General features: G+C 37.9%; 1 protein-coding gene across 2 annotated transcripts in view; it reads right to left on the reverse strand.

Annotated features, from left to right (window-relative positions):
- jupb (junction plakoglobin b) overlaps nucleotides 1-7,098 on the reverse strand; it is a 37,167-nt gene extending 30,069 nt beyond the window's left edge. For both annotated transcript variants that reach the window (XM_016568533.1, XM_016568532.1), the window contains exons 1-4: nucleotides 7,043-7,098; nucleotides 5,669-5,830; nucleotides 2,734-2,987; nucleotides 1,276-1,514 (exon numbers count right to left, since the gene is read on the reverse strand). In XM_016568533.1, coding sequence (XP_016424019.1) covers nucleotides 1,276-1,514; nucleotides 2,734-2,987; nucleotides 5,669-5,830; nucleotides 7,043-7,055 — 668 coding nt within the window. In that variant the 5' untranslated portion in view covers nucleotides 7,056-7,098. The remainder of the gene's footprint in view (nucleotides 1-1,275; nucleotides 1,515-2,733; nucleotides 2,988-5,668; nucleotides 5,831-7,042) is intronic.
- Nucleotides 7,099-22,072: the final 14,974 nt, after the last annotated feature.

Below are 22,072 nucleotides of genomic sequence, written 5' to 3' on the forward strand. Positions count from 1 at the left end.
GCACCCAGGAGGGGGCCGGCAGACAGAGACCAGGGAGGCGACGAAGGAGGGAGGAGCCAGGGAGGAGACAGGAGGGGCATGGAGCAGGAGGAGCCCAGCTGGACCCAGGCCACAGCCATAATGTCGACCCACGGTGGAGCCGACGGTGAGAGGAGCCATGGAGGAGGAATGGCCGACGACTCCAGGGGGCTGACCAACGACGGCGGAGCAGGTGGCGGAGGAGCCCGAGGCGGAGACAGAGAGCCGGGACGAGGGAGCCCGGTGGAGCAGGTGGATCGACGGGTGACGGTGGAGGAGAGGGAGCTAGGAGCCGAGGTGGAGTGAGCCTCCGGGCATTCAGGTCTAAACTCTGGATCGGGAGCCCCCTCTGGGCTGAACACGGGAAGAGGATGGCGCTCTGGAGGAGCAGACACTTGAGGGCGCTTTCGAGGAGCGGGCACTGGAGGGCGCTCTGGACTGGAATCGGGGACTGGAGCCCTCTCCTCTTCGCTTTGGCACTTTCGCCGCGCCATACTCAGCTCACCCTCATGTGTCACAGGATTGGACTTTGGTTGTGTTTTTCTCACTCATGTGCCCATATTTGGTCGTTCCTGTTCCTGTTCCTGTCCCTGTTGTGTCTTTATTAGTTAACCGCCTTTCACCTGTGTCTTGTTAATTAGTCATTAGTTCCTCTTCCGTTTGTATAAATCCCCTTCCTTTAGTTCTCTGAGTTGTCGGTTATTGCATGTGGTTACCCTTTGTGTGTGGATATTCCTTTCATCTTTCCCTGTGGATTTATTAAAAAGAATTAAGATTATCTTCGACGTACGCTCTTCTGTCTTCATTCCAGCACATAAGCGTGACAATATGCTTGTCACATTTTTTTTTCATTCTTTTATTTTAAATTTAGTTACAATTTCAGTTTTTTTTACATTTATGTATATTTAGTTTTTATTTCAGTTTTAGTTTTAACTAAAATAAAATTATGCCTTCCCAACTAGCTGAAAAAAAATAAGTTTTTGTTAAATTTCAGTTGACGTTTATTTTTTTTAATTATTTTTTTTATTATAGATTTTATTTTATATTTTTTTTAAAGTAACGTTTTATTAAGTAATGTTTTATTTTATAGTTTTAGTTTTAGTTAATGATAATAACCATGACACTTTATGAGAGACATTTTGGTATGTAACACCCACATGCCGATCAAAAATTTTTTCTTATATTCTGGCTGGCATGGAAATTTATCACATTACAGAAGTAAAACGCTATGCACAAACTCCTCAGGCATACACTGACCCGAGCATGCGCACTAGTGCAGGGATGCCGCCCGATTTGAAGATGGCTAGCAGGCCCTCGCGCTGGTGGGAGAGGCTGTGCAGGACGCTGGCAGCGCAGCGCGCCGTCTCCAGGTCTCCGGTGTTCTGCATGGCCCTCACCACAGCCGACACCATCTGAGGAGACTGCATGAGCACACGGCGAGACGCCTCCTTCCGCGTAAGCTGGTTCACAATCAGTGCTGCCTTGTTTACCACCACCTGCAATGGTAAAAGAAAATCTTGCATGTCAAAAAAAACTTTTATGTGCAGCAAGTCTGGTATTTGGATGTATCCGTCTAATCATATGCAGTTTATTTAAAGGAATAGTTCACCTAAAATTTTAAATTTGCTGAAAATGTACAGTACTTAGCTTCAGGCCATCCATTATGTAAATGAGTTTGTTTCTTTTTGGGAACAGATTTGGAGAAATTTAGCAATACATCACTTGCTCAGCAGTGAATGGGTGCCGTTGGAATAAGAGTCGAGAAAGAAATATTATGGATAGAGGACTCATATTTTAGCCGGAAGCAACAGTTTGAATTAAAAAAAAAATGTCATAATGATGGATTTGTTTCTTACATACATTTGCTTCAAAAGATGTGAATTGATGGACTGGTGTGGTGTGGATTACTTGTGGATTACTGTGATGTTTTTATCAGCTGTTTGGACTCTCATTCTGACGGCACCCATTCACTCCAGAGGATCAATTGGTGAGTAAGTGATGTAATGCTCCATTTCTCCAAATCTCTCCAAGAAACAAACTCATCTACATCTTGGATGGCCTGGGGGTGAGTAAATGTTCAGCAAATAATCCTTTTTGGGTGAACTATTCCTTTAAGGAACCAAATTCCACGACTGGTGACTCATCACAGTATCAAAATTGCTCAATGTATATAAAATTGGAAAATGTGTTCTCGAAATAAGAAACTGTAAAGTGTTAATATGCAAAAATATGCAAAATTATTCACACGGTATGAATAGAAAAATGGAGAAATATGGTTTCTAAATGTTTTTAGACTTTCAATGGTTGCACGCTCTCGGCAGCCAGTAATTTAACTTGGAAAATAGATCATATCCTAAAGTTGGTTTTCACATCATATCGTAGCACATTTCAGTCCTTTATTTCACTGTATTCCCTCTTTCTCCTTCTACATTTCTAGCTCATCCTGTGAGATTATTTGGAAAGATTATGGAAAGATTCATCTCATATTATCACATGCACTCCCCATTTAATTCTTTGAGAATGACAGCTAGTAATTCAAAACGTCTGTACTTTTACTCCAGATCCTTTAAGATATCAGCTCAAGTGGAATACCAACAGAACAAAAGCTGAAGCTTTTTGCAAAACTGTACTGTTTTATCATGGTTCCTGGTCTTAGGTATTTGGCTCAATGGGATAATTGTAAGTATATTTTCATTTCCCCATCTGTCATTGTACCTGGTCCTCGTCGGCCAGCAGTTTGGTGAGCTCTGGTACGGCGCGAGTGGCCAGCTCAGCGTCATCCTGATAGTTGATGAGATGAACGATGGCTGTTTTGAGGAGCTGCGAGGGCTCGGCCAGTCTCTGCACATTGGTGGGCTGGTCTGGATTGCTCTGCGCGGTGAGCACCATCTCTCCCTCCACCAGCGTCTCGGGGAACATGGCCGCACGCACTCGCTGAGCTCGAGTTAGACTGTACTGAGCCTCGATATCTGAGCACAGGTGAAGAAAGAGGCGTATTAAACCAACAAGCCCCTCAAGGTGATGCATTACAATCATTTTAACACTTATTACTGATTCGACAGCACTGATACTATTGAGAAACAACTTGAACTGAACTGAATGGGACACGTACTATCTGCAGAGCTGCTTTATATCTGAGGCAAACTGAAACTGTTTAATAAAACGAATCTTTATAATAATGTCTGCATCACTGATTCTTTTACTTTCCTATTTAACACTGTGAAGCAATCTCTACTGTATAAAGTGCTATATAAATAATGGCAACATGGCTGTTATGAGGAGTTTGTATTTTTATTTTTTTTTAAATCACTTTAAGTAACTTACTGATTCGCTATGAAAAGGTAGCAGAAAACTGTAAACAGACAAAATGGTTAATAATTAACGACAAATAAACATAAAAAATATTTGTAAAATATATTAAATGTGTAGTGTGCTATTTTTATGACAAAAAGTCCTAAAAAGTGTAACAGTGTAGCTCAGAAATATGCTCTAGCTTCACATAATAATAACATAATAAAAATAATTGTATTAAAAATATTACATTAATCACTTCTCCCACCAATTTATTATTATTATTATTATGAAAGTGATGTTTCCAAGCCAGTGCTACACTTTTTGGGACTTTCTGTATCACACTTCAGCTTCACGTAGTAATATAGTAAAAGTAGTAAAATAATAATAATAATAATAAATAATAATGCTATTATTTTTATGAAAATATTACATTTATCACTTCTTCCACCAATTAATATATTATTATCATTAATAATTGCTTCTTCTAACAATAACTGACTGTACCTAATATTGCTGATATGTAGACTTGGTGAAGTAATATCGAATCAATGTGCAGTCACAGGTGTGCACTTGTAGGCTATTTTACCATCTATAGGAGCTCAAACGTGTCTTGACCAATTAGATTTCGGATGCCATCGTTTTATAACCCACGCTGCATCACACTACATTTTGCAGAGTGATGCAGTAAAGACGTGGTTCAGGGCACATCTAATAACAGAATAGATTGACACCAGAGAACCAGAGGTGGGAATAATGGGAGCGCGCCTGTGACTCTCCGAATAAAGTGCAATCCATGCTGGAAGCATCGCGAGCGTCAGAAAGGGGTCTTCGGAGATTCTGTTGTGATAGCAATAATGTTCAAACCATAAAAAGTGAACCTACTGAACTAAGTGTTTGGATGAGTTTCTAAATGTCACTGGCTCTGGGAGGACAATAAATTTGCAGCTTTCTTCCAAACTATGCAAGCACATGTGCTGCCATGGTGAAGAATCTATTTTAAAATCCCCAGATATTTACAAGTGACAACATGCACCATGACAACAAAGAATAATGAGAAAACCACAGGTACATTTAATATGCATCTTGTAGAGATAAAGCAATAAAGGGATAGTTCACCCAAAAATGAAAATTTGCTGTTAGTTTACTCACCATCAGACCATCAAAGATGTAGGTGGAGAAGATTTTTAGCTGTAACCGTGGATCTTAATGATTCATATAATGTAATTCAACGGCTATTGGTTTTTAAGAATAAAAAAAAAAGCATATCAGGGAACACCAAATTAAAACCCGTGGCTCCTGACGATATATATTGAGGTCTTATGAAGAAAGAAACTGAACATTATTCACAACATTATTACCTGTAATCCAGAGCCACACAGGCAAATGGGGAAATACTTTTTTTTTCGCAAACTGCTTCTTTCGGACACTTCACTTCTATGAACTTGTTCAATTCAATAGTTTGTTTAAGTAATCACGCAATGACATCACGTATACGCAATTATATTATTAAAGCAACCAATAATGATGTGAGAAGTGGATGTTTTACATGTCTAAAGCACATAAAGTGAACAAACCGGAACCGTTTCCTCAGTTCAGTGACTTGGAGGAACTGGAGCGCAAAAAAACAAGAATCATAGGATCATATACACTGGTATGTTGGCTCATTTCGAGTCAAGAGTGACTGTCAGGCGTCTGAAAGTGAGTTTTGATCAAGTCACTTGTAGATCTGTGCCGCGAACTGTTTCACATGCTTCACTGGTTCAACTAGTTCACCAAAAAGAACCGGACATCACTCCAGACCGTTTGCCCGAGGCTCTGGATTACAGGTGATACTGTTGTAAATAATGTTCAGTTTCTTCACAGACTGATCGTTTCGCTTCATAAGACCTCAATATATCATCAGGAGCCACAGGTATTCATTTTGTGTTGCCTGTATATGCTTTTTTGACTCTCAAAGTGCTGGTAGCTGCTAACTTAAATTTTACGAATCACCAAGGACCACAGTTTCAACTAAAAAACGTCTATACTGTTCTATAGCAGAAAGAAAGTCACCTATATCTTGGAAGGCCTGAGGGTGAACAAATTAACAACAAATTTTCATTTTTGGGTGACTATCCCTTTAATACATATCCTTACATAGACTGTGCACTTTTAATGTCTAAGAAAGCAAAATCCCCAAAAAAACAAAAAAAAAAACACATTCTGAATGTTGCACAAGTCCAGTGAAACGACACAGCCCTCGCGGAAGGGCTCAATGCCACTGACTCTAACGTGAAATTTCGGAGGTCCTCGGGTCATATAATTCATCAAAATGTTCCGGAGAGGCGAATGGAGACCTTTGGAGAGCACGCATTACCTGTGGCGCTCTCGCCAGCGCTGGCACTGAGGCTGTACTTCTTACAGCACTCAGACTCGTCCTCATCTCGAATGGTGGTGGCTCCTGACTGAATGCCTGAGTCTGGGGCGTAAAACGTCTGCTGCCACTCCTCCACCTTCACAGCCCCCTCTGCCTCACTCACTGCAGGAGATGAGCAGGGATATTAGTAAATATTTGACAAAGGCTTAGAGCTTCGTTTCAAATAGAGTCGGCAGATGTGCTTTCATAGAAAATAATTCGCTAATTAAAATTTGTGGGATGTTAGCATCATAGATTTTCTACAGAATAGAAAGAATATCTTTCTATAGAATATTTTCTATTCAATGTAATTATATATCTTATTAATTCATATATTAGATATATTACATTTAATGTATATATACTCTGTGTGTGTGTGTGTGTGTGTGTGTGTGTGTGTATGCATGCGTCTCTCTCTCTCTCTATATATATATGTATGCGTGTGTATATATATATATATATATATATAGCTTACAACTCAGAATTAGTGGTGTTATACATAATATATATTATAAATATACAAATATATTATACATAATAAAGATAACACTAACTGGTAATATATATATATATATATATATATATATATAAAATAAATTATATATAATGCTTGTAATTTTGATATAATTATCAAATATATTATCAATATTATTATGTCATTATAATATAAATACTTGAAATTTTGATATAATTATCAAATATAATATTAAAATATGCAATTAAAGGCTGCATAAACTGTTAATAATAATAAAAAATAATAACAATAACAATAATAACATTGTTATTATTATTATTCACTCACGTATTATTTGTTTAATCAAATTGTTTTAATTTAATGTGTGTGTGTGTGAGTGTGTGTGTGTGTGTGTGTGTATATCTGCTATACATACACACATTAAATTAAATTACAACATTAAACAAACTATAAAACATTGATGTTTATATTATATTAAGTAAATTCTTAAATTCTTTACTATTTTTAAGTCACTAATAAGCAAACTAGTGACACTGACCTTGTGAAATCAATGTTTTTACATGCAGCTCATGTGTTGCTCTTATTAAAAAATAAAGGAGGAAAGAATGAAATACTGTGACATTGAGATTTATGCAAATTTTATTCACTTCATTTTTTTATGCTGGTAATATCATTTATTAATTTGTATTAATATGAATCCACATTAAATTGCAAAACTGGTCTCAGACGTTTGGATTTTATTGTATCTATATGCCACTTTGCATCTGTATAGCATGTCCCGTATAACAAAAAAGGTCAATTTAAGAAAATAAATGAAGAAAAAAAAAAAAGTGAAAACATTCTTAAAAGATTCAACTTACTTTGCAGTGACATCACCACTGTCCAGCCTTAATTCAACCTGTGGTAAAACACAGAGAAAAGTCTTAGACTGCATAGAGAACAGGAGGGATGCAGCATGAATGCAGTGATCTGCAATGTCAAGTGACAGCATGCGCCAGTTTAGAGCGAAAAGCACCACTGGGACTTAAAAATAGTGAGCAGGCAATGCTATTTATAAAACTACTGCATAGAACGATCGCACAAATCATAGTAGCTTCCCCAAAGTGAAATTTCAATGCTTCATTTGTAGTTCACAGTCTGAGCAGAACAGGTCGATGGGACCTTACAGTTTACAGCTTATATTCCCAAGGACTTAGAGTCTCAAGAGTCTTTTCAATGAAGGTTTACGTTTTTAATGTCTGCATCATTCATGACTATAAATAGCACAGACTACAGGCAGAGATATGACTGGAGGTGAGGGCCGATCAAGAGGCATGGTGGATAAAGATGACACCTTCATTTGACCCCACTTCAGGAGCAAAAACGCCAAAAACGCCATGAACTTAACACCCAACTTTCATTTCAGAAAGAAAAATCGCTATGGAAAAATCATGAATGACACGTTCACAAGAATGTCACCAGCCTTGCAAACAAACAGTGAGGAGAAGTTCTGTATTCATGCTTTTACAATATTATATTTCTTAACAAATCTGAACCTTAACTATTAAAACCAGGAGGGTTTGAGCCCCCATTTAAAGCTGGAATCCCCAAGAATGTGCTGTTGAATTAAATAAAATTAATATTTATTTTATTTATGAAAATAAAATACAATATTTTAATTATTATTTATCTTTAAGAATTATTTAAAGGATACAATTCTTACATTAATATAATAGCATGATAATAGTGATTATTAATAAATTATGAATTGTATTTATTTAAATAAATATATTAAAAAAATTTTTTTATTAAAGCATACATTTTACATTAATAGCACTGAAAATAACTAACGATTTAAAAAGTATTTAAATTATTAAAATAAAATGTATTAATTATAATATTTACTATTAAAGCATATCATTTTTACATTAATAACACCATAATAACATAATAATGATATTTACTATTACAGCATATAGCTTTTACATTAATAACACTGAATATAACTCATCATATAATTTAAACCTATATAACAATTCTTAATAAATTTATTTTATTTACTAAATAAAAATATTTCAATAATATGATGTAGTAAAATTAAAATATTACATTTTCTATTTAATTATAATATTTATTAAAGCATATAGTTTTACATTAATAACACTGGAAACAACCATGATAAGTGATTAAAAATATATAATGATTATTGATAAAATAAAAATATTAAAATAAAATGTATTGTTTAATTATAAAATTTACATATAGTTTCTACATTAACAACACCAAAATTAACAGTGACAATATAATTACAAATTTATAACAATTATGAATGTACAAAATGACCTGTCATTCATAGCAGTTTTCTTTCAATCCACTAAAAATAATGCATTATAGAAGGCATTATAGACTTTTTCCAGCAGTTACAATTCACTGACTTTTATGATGACTTCTTGACCTTTATAAAAAAAAAAAAAACTGTGATAGAAAGAACATTTCAATTTCCGCCTGTCAACATCTTCATATCCTAATGCACAAAAATAACTCAAAGTAAAATCAGATGCTCTCTCTTGTATTAGTGATGCAGAAACGAAGACAAGGAGCTGAATTTTAATAAGAATATAAAAACACTTGCAAGAGCGTATCATCAAAAGCGAAACAAGAAAAGACACAATTTCTTTCATAAAAGCAGTGACTAATCCATTTTACCTCTTTGAACTACTTCCTTACGGTTCCACATCTTACAAGATCTTATTTTTTCTTTTTTTGTTTCCTTCTATTTCGATTTAAATGGAATCCAGCTTAAAAAGGAGCCTCTGTTTAGTATTCTCTCCTATATCTCGCTCCTGCCCTTTTCTTGTCTTCAGCTTCTCTTTATAAAACATTCAAGTATGAGTACAGTTTGCCGCTGTCCCTCAGTTCCATACGGCATATGGGGATTTTCTAACTGCTGTTATGACACCACGTGCCCTGCATTTTCCACACTCATTAATCACATCAACATACAGCTAGACACCAACACACAAAACCACACACACATCGAGTCCACCTGGACAACTGTAGTCAGACACGACACTCCAGCAGTCAAAAAACACCTTAAAAATCAAGCGTAGCGTTAGTTCTGGCAGGTCACTTTAGTCAAGCTCGCATCAGCTGACTTTCAGCTGATCCCCATCTACCTATAGGAATACGACACCTATCTAAGCATTCATATATAAGGTCCCTCAGTAGTATCAGCAGTTTTTGCATTGCTCAATAGCTAATTACCCTCCTCCATCCCCAGCTCCTCCTCTGTCAGTCAGGATTCAGCCTTCTGATTCTTCTTTGAATCAGACTAATTCTAAAATGTGTACATAAAATTATTGAACTTTTAACTATATCTGCAATACATTTATGTTGGTTCTGTTCTGTTTGTCATGCTAGGCTGCATGGATGCACAGGGAGTTCTTGCCCAGAACAGAGCCATACCGCCAATCCAAACTGTATGCTAATTGTCAATCATCTTTGACGATAGTGGTCCTGACAGAACTGATGAAAATGGGAAGATGTCCTAAAATAATGAGCAGCCACGACACTGGAAAAACATTTAGCCTAGTAGGCATTAAATACCCATTAATTATGCATGCACTGATTAATTAAAAAAAGTTTTCTGGGTTAACAAGGCTTAAGACGATGTGTGTATTGTGCCTTCCTTATTCCAATGAATTTTACATCAAATTACCATGCTTAATAGGCACAGTTCATTCAAAAATGAAAAGGTTGATGTGAAGGTCGTACATTGTTGATGGCAACTTGTGCCAATTTCATATTAAAGTTACTGTACAATGACTTAACCTTCCTTAAAAAAAGTTTCAGAAGACTTTAAGGGCATAGTTCACCCAAAAATTAAAATGTGCAGAAAACATATTCACCCTCAGGCCATCCAAGATGTAGATGATTTTGTTTCTGCATCAGAACAGATTTGGAAAAATGTAGCATTACATCTCTTGCTCACCAATGGATCCTCTGCAGTGAATGGGTGCCGTCAGAATTAGAGTCCAAACAGCTGATAAAAACATCACAGTAATCCACAAGTAATCCGCACCACTCCAGTCCATCAATTAATGTCTTGTGTAAAGTAAAAAGCAATGTGTTTGTAAGAAATAAATCTATCAATAAGGCATTTTAACTTTAATTTCTGGCCAAAATACCAGTACATAATGCATAATAACACTTCCTCTAGTGAAAAACTCCATCCCCTGTTGTCCTTTCAAATCAAAATCTACTAACATATTTGTTTAGAGCTTGTAAATGGTACTTGATCTGTGCATATTTCTCCCTTGGTTCAGACGCGGCAACTTGTGAATCAGTGAATGTATAGGCGACTCGTTAAAAACATCTTGATGGATTTGTTTCTTACAAACACATGGCTTTTCTCTTCATAAGACATTAAGTGATGGACTGGAGTGGTGTGGATTATTTGTGGATTATTGTGATGTCTTTATCAGCTGTTTGGACTCTCATTCTGACGGCACCCATTCACTGCAGAGGATCCATTGGTGAGCAAGTGATGTAATGCTACATTTCTAATACCTGTAATAATCTTGGATGGCCTGTGGGTGAGTAAATCTTCAGCAAGTTTTCATTTTGGGGTTATATAGGAGTTATATTACTCCTATATAATAAAGCTGCATGAACGTTCTTCAAAACATTTCTTTTAGTGCTCCACAAAAGAAAAAGAAAAAAGAAAGTCACACTGTTTGGAACAACATGAGGGTAAATAAATGATGACAGAATTGACAGAAACTATTCCGATAATATCTTGTTGACGAATGCAGACACAGAATACTGAGCTTTGAGTATTTATAGTGACTAGCACATGTGAACAGGATGGCAGCGCCGAAAAAGAAAATTACACGAGTGTTTTTACCTCAAAAATGAGATGTTGCATACAGGGTCCCAACTATGGTTTAAAATTCAGGGATATGAGCAAAAATGCTCTCCAAATCTCCAAAACCATACTAATCAGAACATACTGACATTTAATTTCTAAAGGCTCTCGGCCAGGCTTAAACTTTTAATTTAAAGTTGAGTGACGCATATTTTGTGAATATGCATATAGAGTGACTTTATAGGCATGTCTTTGTCAAGAGTAAATTCGCAGCTTATCTAACGAAAATCATTCAGAAGAGCTGCTTTACAGTAATTTATTAGTGAGAGCAGAGTAATTTCAGAGTAATTTACATGTGTCACGCCTCAGCTACTGTGAGGAGCGAGGAACGAGGAGAATTCACAGTAAACACAGTCTCGAATCCTTCCAACACGGGGTACACAGGGCAGACAGGAACACACGTAGCACAAGACGTTCACATTCAATACCGGACCAAGACAGACTGCACAGACTGGAACTTAAATGCATGGGGTAATAGACAAGACACATGGAGCAATGAACAATCAAACACACGGGAAAACTAGGTCACGGGGAGCACATGGGGAGGGAAAACACAACAAAACAGGTCCATAACCCTGACATATCGCCCCCATCTGTTTCCTCGCGCCGTAGACTTGGAGCAGGAGGAGCCAAGCAGGACCCAGGCCACAGCCATGATGGCGGCCCACGGTGGAGCCAACGGAGGGAGGAGCCATGGAGGAGGAAAGACTGACGACTCCAGGGGGCCGATCAACGGCGGCGGAGCAGGTGGCGGAGGAGCCCGAGGCGGAGACGGAGAGCCGATGAGCCAGGGCGACGGGGAGGATCCGGAGGGCCAAGGCGGAGCATATGGCGCCGGCGACTGATGCGGAGGCGTGGATCTGAAAGGCAGCGGTGGAGCCGGAGCGACAGAGTTCTGAGGAGGAGCCGAAGGGACGAAGGAGCCTGACGGAGCCAGAGGGACGAAGGGACGATGCGCAGCCGGAGGAGTTGAGTCCCGAGGCACAGGATGGTCGACGCCAGACCAAGGCAGAGCCGGAGGGACGAGGGATCCCGGCGGAGCTAGTGGACTGCCGGGCCACGGCGGAGAGGAGGGAGCTAGGAGCTATGGTGGAGCCGACGAGGGGCTGCCAGACGACAGCGGAGGAGGAGGCAGGAGCAGTAGGAGGGCGGGCATTTGTGAGCCTCCGGACTTTCAGGACTGAACTCAGGAACGGGAGCCTTCCCTGGGCTGGACATGGAAACAGGAGACCTCACTGGGCTGGACGTGGGAACAGGAGTGATAGAGTGCTCCGCAGCAGGAGGGAGGAAAGGGGCCAGATCAGCATCACAGTCGATGAGGTCCCCTTCTATAACCTCTCACTTGCAGTCTAACAGTCCCTGATCCATTATCAGCTCACCGTCAGCCACGGTGCAGGGGGCGGAGCTCCTCTCCGTGCTCTCACTGTCCACGGCATTCTCTCTCGTGGTGGGCTCTGTTGCCGGCTTTCGCACTTTGACTGACGTCACTTGCAGCTCCGGCGGCGATCCGTTGCTCTGTCGCTCCATGCAGCAACGGCTCGTCGGCCACGGCGAGCTCAGGCTCTCCGTCAACGGTGGGCTCGGGCTGATGCTCCACGCAGCGGGGAGATGGTGGGCTGGAACTGGCGAGATCCTCCTCGGAACAGACGGATAACGGGGATCCGTTTCTGGCCAGTATCCACTCCAAAAAGGCTTGTGAGATGGGCGAGGGCCAGAAACAGTCTGGTATGGTCCTCGAGCGATCTTTCCCCCTGCTCTAACAGGAGGAGGAGGTATTCCGGGTGGGATAAGGGGTCCATGGGGGAGCAACGGGAGGAAAGGAGGGGGGGAAAAAACACTGAATAAAACGCTGAAACAAAAACGGAGGTGAAACACGCAGTTATACTTTTGTTTTAGTTCCGGTATTCTGTCACGATGCACTACTGTGAGGAGCGTGGGGCAAAGAGAACGCGGAGATGCAGGAGAATTCACAGTAAACACAGTCTTTAATCCTTCCAACACGGGGTACACAGGGCAGACAGGAACACACGTAGCACAAGACGTTCACATTCAATACCGGACCAAGACAGACTGCACAGACTGGAACTTAAATGCATGGGGTAATAGACAAGACACACCTGGGAGCAATGAACAATCAAACACACGGGAAAACTAGGTCACGGGGAGCACATGGGGAGGGAAAACACAACAAAACAGGTCCATAACCCTGACAACATGAGTGCTGATTTCATTAAAAATGACATGGACTGGAAAAATTCCTGACATCAAATCTTGAAGAAAACTAACCAGTTTAAAGGAGAAGTGTGTAATCTCTTTGGAAATGGGAAGAACAAATATTTAAAATGTTATAAAAATGATTTCAAACAGGTTTCTCAAACATGCCTGCTATTGGCTGAACAAACAGGCAGTCCCCCAAACTCAAGCCATTGATAGTCAGGATGCTCAAAAAAAAAAAAAAAATTACTCATTATGAATTACACAGGAAAATAATTTTTCCTTATATGAATACGGCTTTGCATATTTTCCAACATGAGAATTGTGAAAAATTATAAGCTTTAAAGGCTCCCTGCAGTTTTTCTACCAAAATAAAAACTAAGGTTTAGTGTTTGAAAACAAAGAATATTGGTATTCAAATTTTAGTTTTTTTTTTCTGTAAAATAAAATAATAATAATAATTATTATTATTATTAAATACTATATTTTTATTGATTTAATATTTAGAATTTGAAATAACACTAATAATAACAATAATTTTTTTAATAATTTTTACATTTTAAAAACTAAACTAATAAATTAATTAATTACTGTTGCAATAATAGTATATTAATACTGTAAAATAAAAAGAATCATTATTATCGTTGTTGTTGATAAAAATTGTAATTGTAATATATTTCTTTACTAATTTAATTAATTTATTATTTATAATAATAATAATATATTTTAAAAAGGAAAAAATGTAGAAGGTAGGCTTTAAAGAGATTGTGAGATGTTTTCTCTTATTGTGAGGGACAAACTGCAGCGGAAAGGTCTAAAATAAAGAGCTGTGGGGAAAAGACAGGAAGTCTCTATTTTTGACCATTGTCCTGAAGAAGGCCAAGTCCGAGTCAATGTAATATCTCTTTATCCGCGACTCACTTCCTGCAGAAGACAACATCTCTGATGATGATTAATGCTTTGAGAAGATCTCAGTCTGTTTTGTTCATCAGACGCTACCTGTTTACACTGTCGCCATTGTTCTGGTGTTACAATAGCTACCTGTGATCCAGAAACACACACACACACATGTTGTGTTTCCATGTTTTATGGGGACATTCCATAGGCGTAATGGTTTTTATACTGTACAAACTGTATGTGCTATTGCCCTACACCAACCCTACCCCTAAACCTACCCCTTACAGGAAACTTTGTGCATTCATTCTTTCTCAAAAAAACTCATTCTGTATGATTTATAAGCTTGTTTCCTCATGGAGACCTCAAAAATGTCCCCACAAGGTCAAAATGTACTAGTATTACTATCCTTGGGTCTTTGCTGTATTTAGGACACTTGACACTGAACACTGCAGCACCAGCAGACCTGTCAACTGCTGTCTGACTTCCGGCGACATGCAGCTGTACTTCGTGTTTACTATGCAAGTGTCAAGGCGGATTTATATTTGAGAGTCCTCCAGTGAGAGTATGTCATGTGAATGTCTGTGTGTGAGGATTAAAGCATAAGATAAAATTCATTACATGTAGCAGCAAATGTCAAACTATAATGCATGTTCTAATGATGTGCAAAACTACACATTTTCTAAATCGGTTGCCAGAATGACTAGTGGACTACTCCTAACAATAAAAAAACCATAATCTAATTGGCTTGTCAGTTGCTGGATGACTAGTTGACCAGAAGTTGATGTCTGGGACTGCTTAAACATCAACTGAATTAGTGTAGTTGTTGTTTACTTTAAATTAAATCTATTAATATTAATTTTCGGCAATTTAAATGAAGCTGAAGTATAATAAAATATAAATACTGTAATGAAAAAAAAAAAAAACGTAAAAAGTACTAAAATTATTAAAAGTGAAACAAACAATAGATGTAAGGGAAACAGGTCTTGAATGTAGTGTTTACATGAAGTTTACGCTAAAGAAAGTGATCGGGTTGATGTGCGTGTTTATGTGTCACAAGCTTCAAATCGGAATTGATTTTTTTTTTACATGCGCACTGCTCCACTTCACAGTTGCCGAGTGAAAGGAGAGTTTTATAATGACAGGACGCGCATTTATACAACACTTTATTCAAAAGGAAGAACCGCTGGTTCTGCGCATCATATGTCATTACGCTATTTCTCCGTCATTGCACATACGCAGTTCTTTCAGTTTCGGGGTTCAATCCGATTGAATGTTTACATGCACTCTCAATCGTATTAGAAAAGGAATAAACCACCCCCTTCGTTATACGGCTGATCAACTGAGTCGGCCAGCGATTCACTGAACAACATCAACTCTGCACGGATATTAATATCCAAAATGTAGTGAAAACACTATTTATTAGCACAGTAACAAGATTGGCAGTTTAAGACATTAACTTGTAAGCACAAAACACAAGATACTTCTCTTTTCAATATAAATAAGACTTTAATGGTTAAATATAAGACATATAAACTAATCTAACACATAAACATACGCACTCATACATTCACACAAGTTGCAGAAAGAGAGAAAGTGAGGAAAGAATGAGTTTGGATCGATTAAGGTGTTTACATGAAGGCTTTTCAGTCCGATTGAGCAGTCAATCCGATTACAAATGGATTATTTGGTTGCATGTAAACGTAGACAGTGAGGCTATTAAGCTTTATATTAAATGCACCAGTTCAGCTAGAATCTGGAGGTTCTTGCATTGCTTGTTTAGGGGGTTCCCTTGTTGTCTCATTGCAGAAAGGGGTTTCCCAAGGTAGTTCTGTAGCTCCTTGCTTTTGTTACTGGCGTCTCACGGCTCAGCGCAGTGTCTTTTGGGTGCAATCGTGGCCTAATGGTTAGAGAGTCGGGTTTGTAACCCAAAGGTCGTGGGTTCGAGTGTCGGTACCGGCAGGGATTGTAGGTGGGGGGAGTGAACATACAGCGCTCTCTTCCTCCCTCAATACCACGACTGAGGTAAGACCCTTGAGCAAGGCACCGAACCCCCAACTGCTCCCCGGGTGCCGCAGCAAAAATGGCTGCCCACTGCTCTGGGTGTGTGTTCATGGTGTGTGTGTGTGTTTGTTCACTTCTCACTGCTGTGTGTATGCACTTGGATGGGTGAAATGCAGAGCACAAATTCCGAGTATGGGTCACCATACTTGGCTACACGTCACGTCCTAATATTTGCTGATTGGCTGGAAGCTCAGTAGTTGTTGAAGTGACATCTTGGGAAGCCAATGGTTGTCAGTGAAGTTTTGAGGCGGTCACAGACTCGAAACTTAACTCAGAACTCGAAACTCTCAACGGACAAGAAAAGAAACTAAAGTAAAACCGACCATCAATCTTGGTTACTTGCCCCAAACTTGACAATCTCCTTCCTGAGTCGGGATTATCAATAAGTGCTCTTTTGTGTTAATGTTGGTTGGTTAAGCTTGCTTCAGACTGGCTGGAGCTAGGATCTGGACAGATTTATGACGTTGTCTTGCTATCCTGGGCCTCTTTATGGAATTTGCCTCTTTGGGTTGTTCAACACCAATCTGATCAAATCTTAAATTGTCTGATTCACTCTGATACCCTACAACATTGAAGCTAAATAACAATATATAACTAATAAAAATGACAAAATCACAAAAAATCACTAAAACTAAAACGCCAACTAGTCAGTCACAATTAAAAATGTATTGCAATAGAAAACAGTTAGCCTATTTTAAATTGTAATAATATTTTACAATATTACCTTTTCTCTGCTTTTCTGAGGAATAAATATTGTCTCAATGACTTGTATATGGTGTTAGTATGTCATATTGATACTTGCAATATTCATAAGCAGTGCTAACAGTATCTGTTCTTTGTTTGTACATTGTTTGTGGTAGTTTATTTTATTCTATTTTATTTATGTTTCATATGTTCTTAAATATTTAATAAAAAAAGAAAATAGCCAATAAATAAATAAATGTTGCCTGGTAACAAATGAAATAGTTTAAGCTTGAGTACTAAAATTACAACAACAACAAAAAAAATCACTGAAATAAAATAAAGCTAAATAGAAATATATATATATATTAAAAAAAATATATATATATATAAAATAAAGCTAATTTAAAATATTAATAAATACTAATAGTATATAATTAATAGTATATAATTAACACAAGACACTGAGCTGTATAGAAGAAATTATTTCAACCTTATAAAAAAGACAAATTTCACCATTAAAAGTCAACAGAAATGGTGTTCACAGCCCACTTGCATAATGCAGTGGTTCTCAAACTGGGGTACGCGAACAAAATTCGGAGTTTTGGCATTAATTTAATTCTACCCCAACTTAAAGTAACATTAAAACCGACCATGTATTTCTGACAAGCAAAATGCCGCTTCAAATGTAAAAACAGGAAAATGGGAGTGCCATAAATGGTCAAATATATGATATCCAATCAATTTAAGGGGGCAAATATGGTCCTTTAATAGAAAAGGTGTGACTGCGGTCTAAGTGGAAGAGAGGGGGTACGCAGAAGAATGTTAAATGCCCAAGTATGCCGCTGTAAAACGTTTGAGACCCACTGGCGAAATGCATCACTGAGCAAAACAATGTGTGATGAGCCTTGATATTATCCATCAGGAATTGACTGGATTGTGAAAAGATGTTTCTGAAAAATCACATGCATTCACGATGTCATTAATACATTTTTATAAACAACTACAAAGACCAACACTGTTTACTTCAGTCGATCTTGAACCAATGAATCATTCACAACAAGATTTATTAAGAAAGCAAATAAGGTCAATTTTGTTTTCATGCTGATTGCAAAGACCGAGGCTAAACAAACTGTCCTTTCAATTAGTGCATAGCAAGTTGCTTTAGAAGAAAAGCCCATGTTAAATGGTAATTAAATGCAGGTTTGAGTTCAAGAGCCTCTCAGTTTGACAGAGCCGTGCTGATAGAAACATCTGTACACGTTCACATATTTTCAGCTTCTCAGCAGGACTGAGAAAATCGAATTCACGACAGGAGCTTGGCAGGAGGATCTGCAGGAGCCAGCGAGGTTTTGCCAGACTCCTGGAGCGCAGCTGATGATACCGTGAGTCACCTCACGCCAGGACTCAAATTACAAAGTCACCTGCACTCCGCGCTCCAACACTTAGACAGGAAGTCGAGAGAAACGCAAACCACGACTAACTGTCACGACAAAAGATGCAGTGACGGATACACGGTTACATGTAAATTTATTCCAAGAGCTGAGTTGCCTGGCGGTGTGATCGAACATCTGTTGGGATAAAAACTCTGCGTAAATGCAGTGAGGTTTTGGTCTAAAGTTACAGTAGAAAACATTCTGAGTTATAGGACACCTAAGAAAACATCCACACACTAATGCGGTTATACCAGCCATTAGAAAGCATTATATAATCGTGATAAAGATGATTCGCTCATATTAGATTCTAAACCAATTTAAAGGGGACATATGATAGAAAAACTCAATTTTCTTTGCTCTTTTCCGCTAAAATAACTCAATATGGAGACATATTCTAGTATGCGCAGCGGAAAGCTGGCTTCACAGTTCCCACAGAACATTTACTGAAATAAATCTACATTATCAGGTCATTCAACAACAGTCATGGGGCTTTAATATCAAACTATGGGCCAGATGTACTAAACAGGGCAAATTAGCGCGAGAGCGCAATTACGAAACAGCACCGATGGGCGTGGAAATTTCTGTGGGTGATTTACTGACGACGCCGTAAATTAAAGAACACAGATGCAACAACTCATTTACATATCGACCAACACAATATAGGCTACTAAGTGCAGTGCAAATTAGCGTAGTCGCAAATTAGCAGAGCCGATGCTCATCAGGTGCGGGTGATCTACTTATGACTCAGGCGCAGCTTGTTACATGCAAACTGACAAACACGTACATATATGTATGCATATCTATTCGTAGTTCAATCATGACAACTCCCGGAATGAATTTTACAAGCATTTATTAGTAAGCATGGAATGGACATAGGCTTGGTTTATGCACATCAAAAAGTGACTTGAATTCAGACTGCTGCAAGGAAAATAGGGAGAACCCCCCGAGCAGTTCTAGGCAGGTGGTGCTGGGGAAGGTGGAGGGTTAGTGAAATCCCATGGCGTGCTGCAATGCACTGATTTGATACAAGTCAGGAATAAATAGGTTACATAGATAGAAACAAACAAATGATTGGATGAAGCAACCGGCTTTAAGTAAACCAATCAGCTGCTCGGAAGAGTTTCATGACTGAACTATACATACAGATAGATAAATAGACAGACAGACAGACAGATAGACAGACAGATAGACAGATAGATAGATAGATAGATAGATAGACAGACAGATAGATAGATAGATAGATAGATAGATAGATAGATAGATTAGGCTCTGCAGAGCCTCATCCTAGCAACAAAAATTGCAGCCATTTCAAGTGCAAAATAGTTTAAGACATGCTTTTTTGGCAGTTAAATAATGGTGTAAATACCAGTAATTTGACGAGTGCAAACATTAGTAAATCGCGTTGCGTGATTCATTTTAATACTCTCCTCCCATAAAATTGCAGCCATTTCAAGTGCAAAATAGTTTAAGACATGCTTTTTTGGCAGTTAAATAATGGTGTAAATACCAGTAATTTGACGAGTGCAAACATTAGTAAATCGCGTTGCGTGATTCATTTTAATACTCTCCTCCCATAAATTTCAGGTCTGAGAGGGAAACTCCTACAAATGCATATTCAAAAAGGTCAGGCGCAAAAATAACTGTGTCCACAACTTTTCAGCCCTAATTCTTTTACTGCGCGTCCTTAGTAAAGAACTGACAAAAATTACTGACAAGTAATATTTTAAAGCCAAAAGACGGCTTGCGCTGGTGCAAGCTATTAGTAAATCTGGCCCTATATTTACTATGCTGAAGTACGTTTACACAATGAAACAAAATTGGTGTAGAAACAATTTTTACTTAGAAACTGATAATTACAAAGAAACTGCAAGTAACACATTGAACTAAAGGTGAAATTTTCAGGTAAGAAGACTGAAATTGGATTTTCTTGTAAAAGGTACTACAATATTTGTTGTTCTATTTACAATTTTAAAACATTACAGTGCATACTATAGTATTTATGCACAGTAAGAAAACCTGGATGTCTTACTAAACTCATTAAAATAAAGATTCTTTGTTGGCATCGATGGTTTCATGAAGAACCTTTAACATCCATAGAACCTTTCCATTACACAAAATTAAAATGCTCTTCACACTAACAAAAACCACAAATGGTTCTCCTATGGCATCACTAGGGAAACCCCCTTTTGGAAACTTAATATTTAAAGGGGTCATATGATGCTGCTAAAAAGAACATTATTTTGTGTATTTGGTGTAATGAAATGTGTTTATGCGGTTTAAGGTTAAAAAAACACATTATTTTCCACATACTGTACATTATTGTTTCTCCTCTATGCCCCGCCTTTCTGAAACGCGTCGATTTTTACAAAACTAATCGGTCTGAAAAGCGAGGTGTGCTCTGATTAACCAACTATCCAGTGCGTTGTGATTGGCCGAAAAGCTCAAGCGTGTGACGGAAATGTTACACCCCTTCACGACATGGCGGCGGCGGCAACAGTACTACATCGAGAATAAAAGTTACGCCTTCTTTCTTTGCGTGAACATTTGGGCGGCGTTATGCAAATCTTCCCACATCGTGACGTAGACATGTGGGGGCGTGTTAGAATGAGCCTTTTTAGGTAGGTGTGGCTGACTCTTAACTTTTATAAAGAATAATATCTCTTTGAATTTGAGACATTAGTCTTTGCAACTTTACAGATCTTCTTTATGCATCAAGAGTCCAACACTCCAAAGAGAAAGGAAAAATTGAAATCGCATCATATGACCCCTTTAAGAGTACATTTACCAAAATGTTTAGTATAAATGTGTGAAATCCTGTATCCCACAATGCAATGTGCTCAACCTGCCCTTATTATGCCCAAGTTATGCCCAACTGGAAGGAATATCAACTTTAACACATTATATGATTTTAGACTCAAATGTATTGAATTACAAACGCAAAATAGTAATAAAAAGTTTTTTTTTTTTATTGTATTTATTTTTAACACTGAACTGGACACCACTCTGATGTAAATATGCATACAAGATACAAGATATTTTTAAAAGAGTATGGAGTATACAGTAAGTTAAAAACTAGTATTCTATTCGCAACATAGCATGTCACATGCAATAAGCTCATTAACATATTCCCACTTACATTTACATTACTGTTGCAATAGAGAATTGCAATAAGAAAAGGTAGTTTCTCACAATTGCCACTTTATATCTCATATACACAAGTGTGAATTTATATATGCTTTGATCAAAAATACAGAAAGTACTAATATCGCGAAATACTGTTACAGTTTAAAATAAATGTTTTCTCTTTTAATATATTTTCAAATGTAATTAATTTCTGTTTCAAAGCTGAATTTACAGCATCATTACTCCAGTCTTCAGTGTCACACGATCCTTCAAAAATCATTCTAATATGCTCATTTGCTGCTCAAGAAATTTCAAGAATCTGATTATTGAAATCAAGAATTTCTGATTATTAATAATGTTGAAAACATTTGTGCTGCTTCATATTTTTGTGAAAACCGTCAACATTTGATGGTTAGACAGTTCAGAGCACAACATTTATTGACTTTACTGTCACTTTTTATCAATTTAATGCTTGAATAAAATATAATTCTTTCAAAAAATAGGAGATTAATGCTCAAAACACCTATGAATATAGAAATTCCTTCATAAGGTCCTATTTTTACAGACTTTTC

This window comes from Sinocyclocheilus rhinocerous, unplaced genomic scaffold (assembly GCF_001515625.1).
Source record: "Sinocyclocheilus rhinocerous isolate Xijiao unplaced genomic scaffold, SAMN03320098_v1.1 scaffold1342, whole genome shotgun sequence".
NCBI lineage: Eukaryota > Metazoa > Chordata > Actinopteri > Cypriniformes > Cyprinidae > Sinocyclocheilus > Sinocyclocheilus rhinocerous.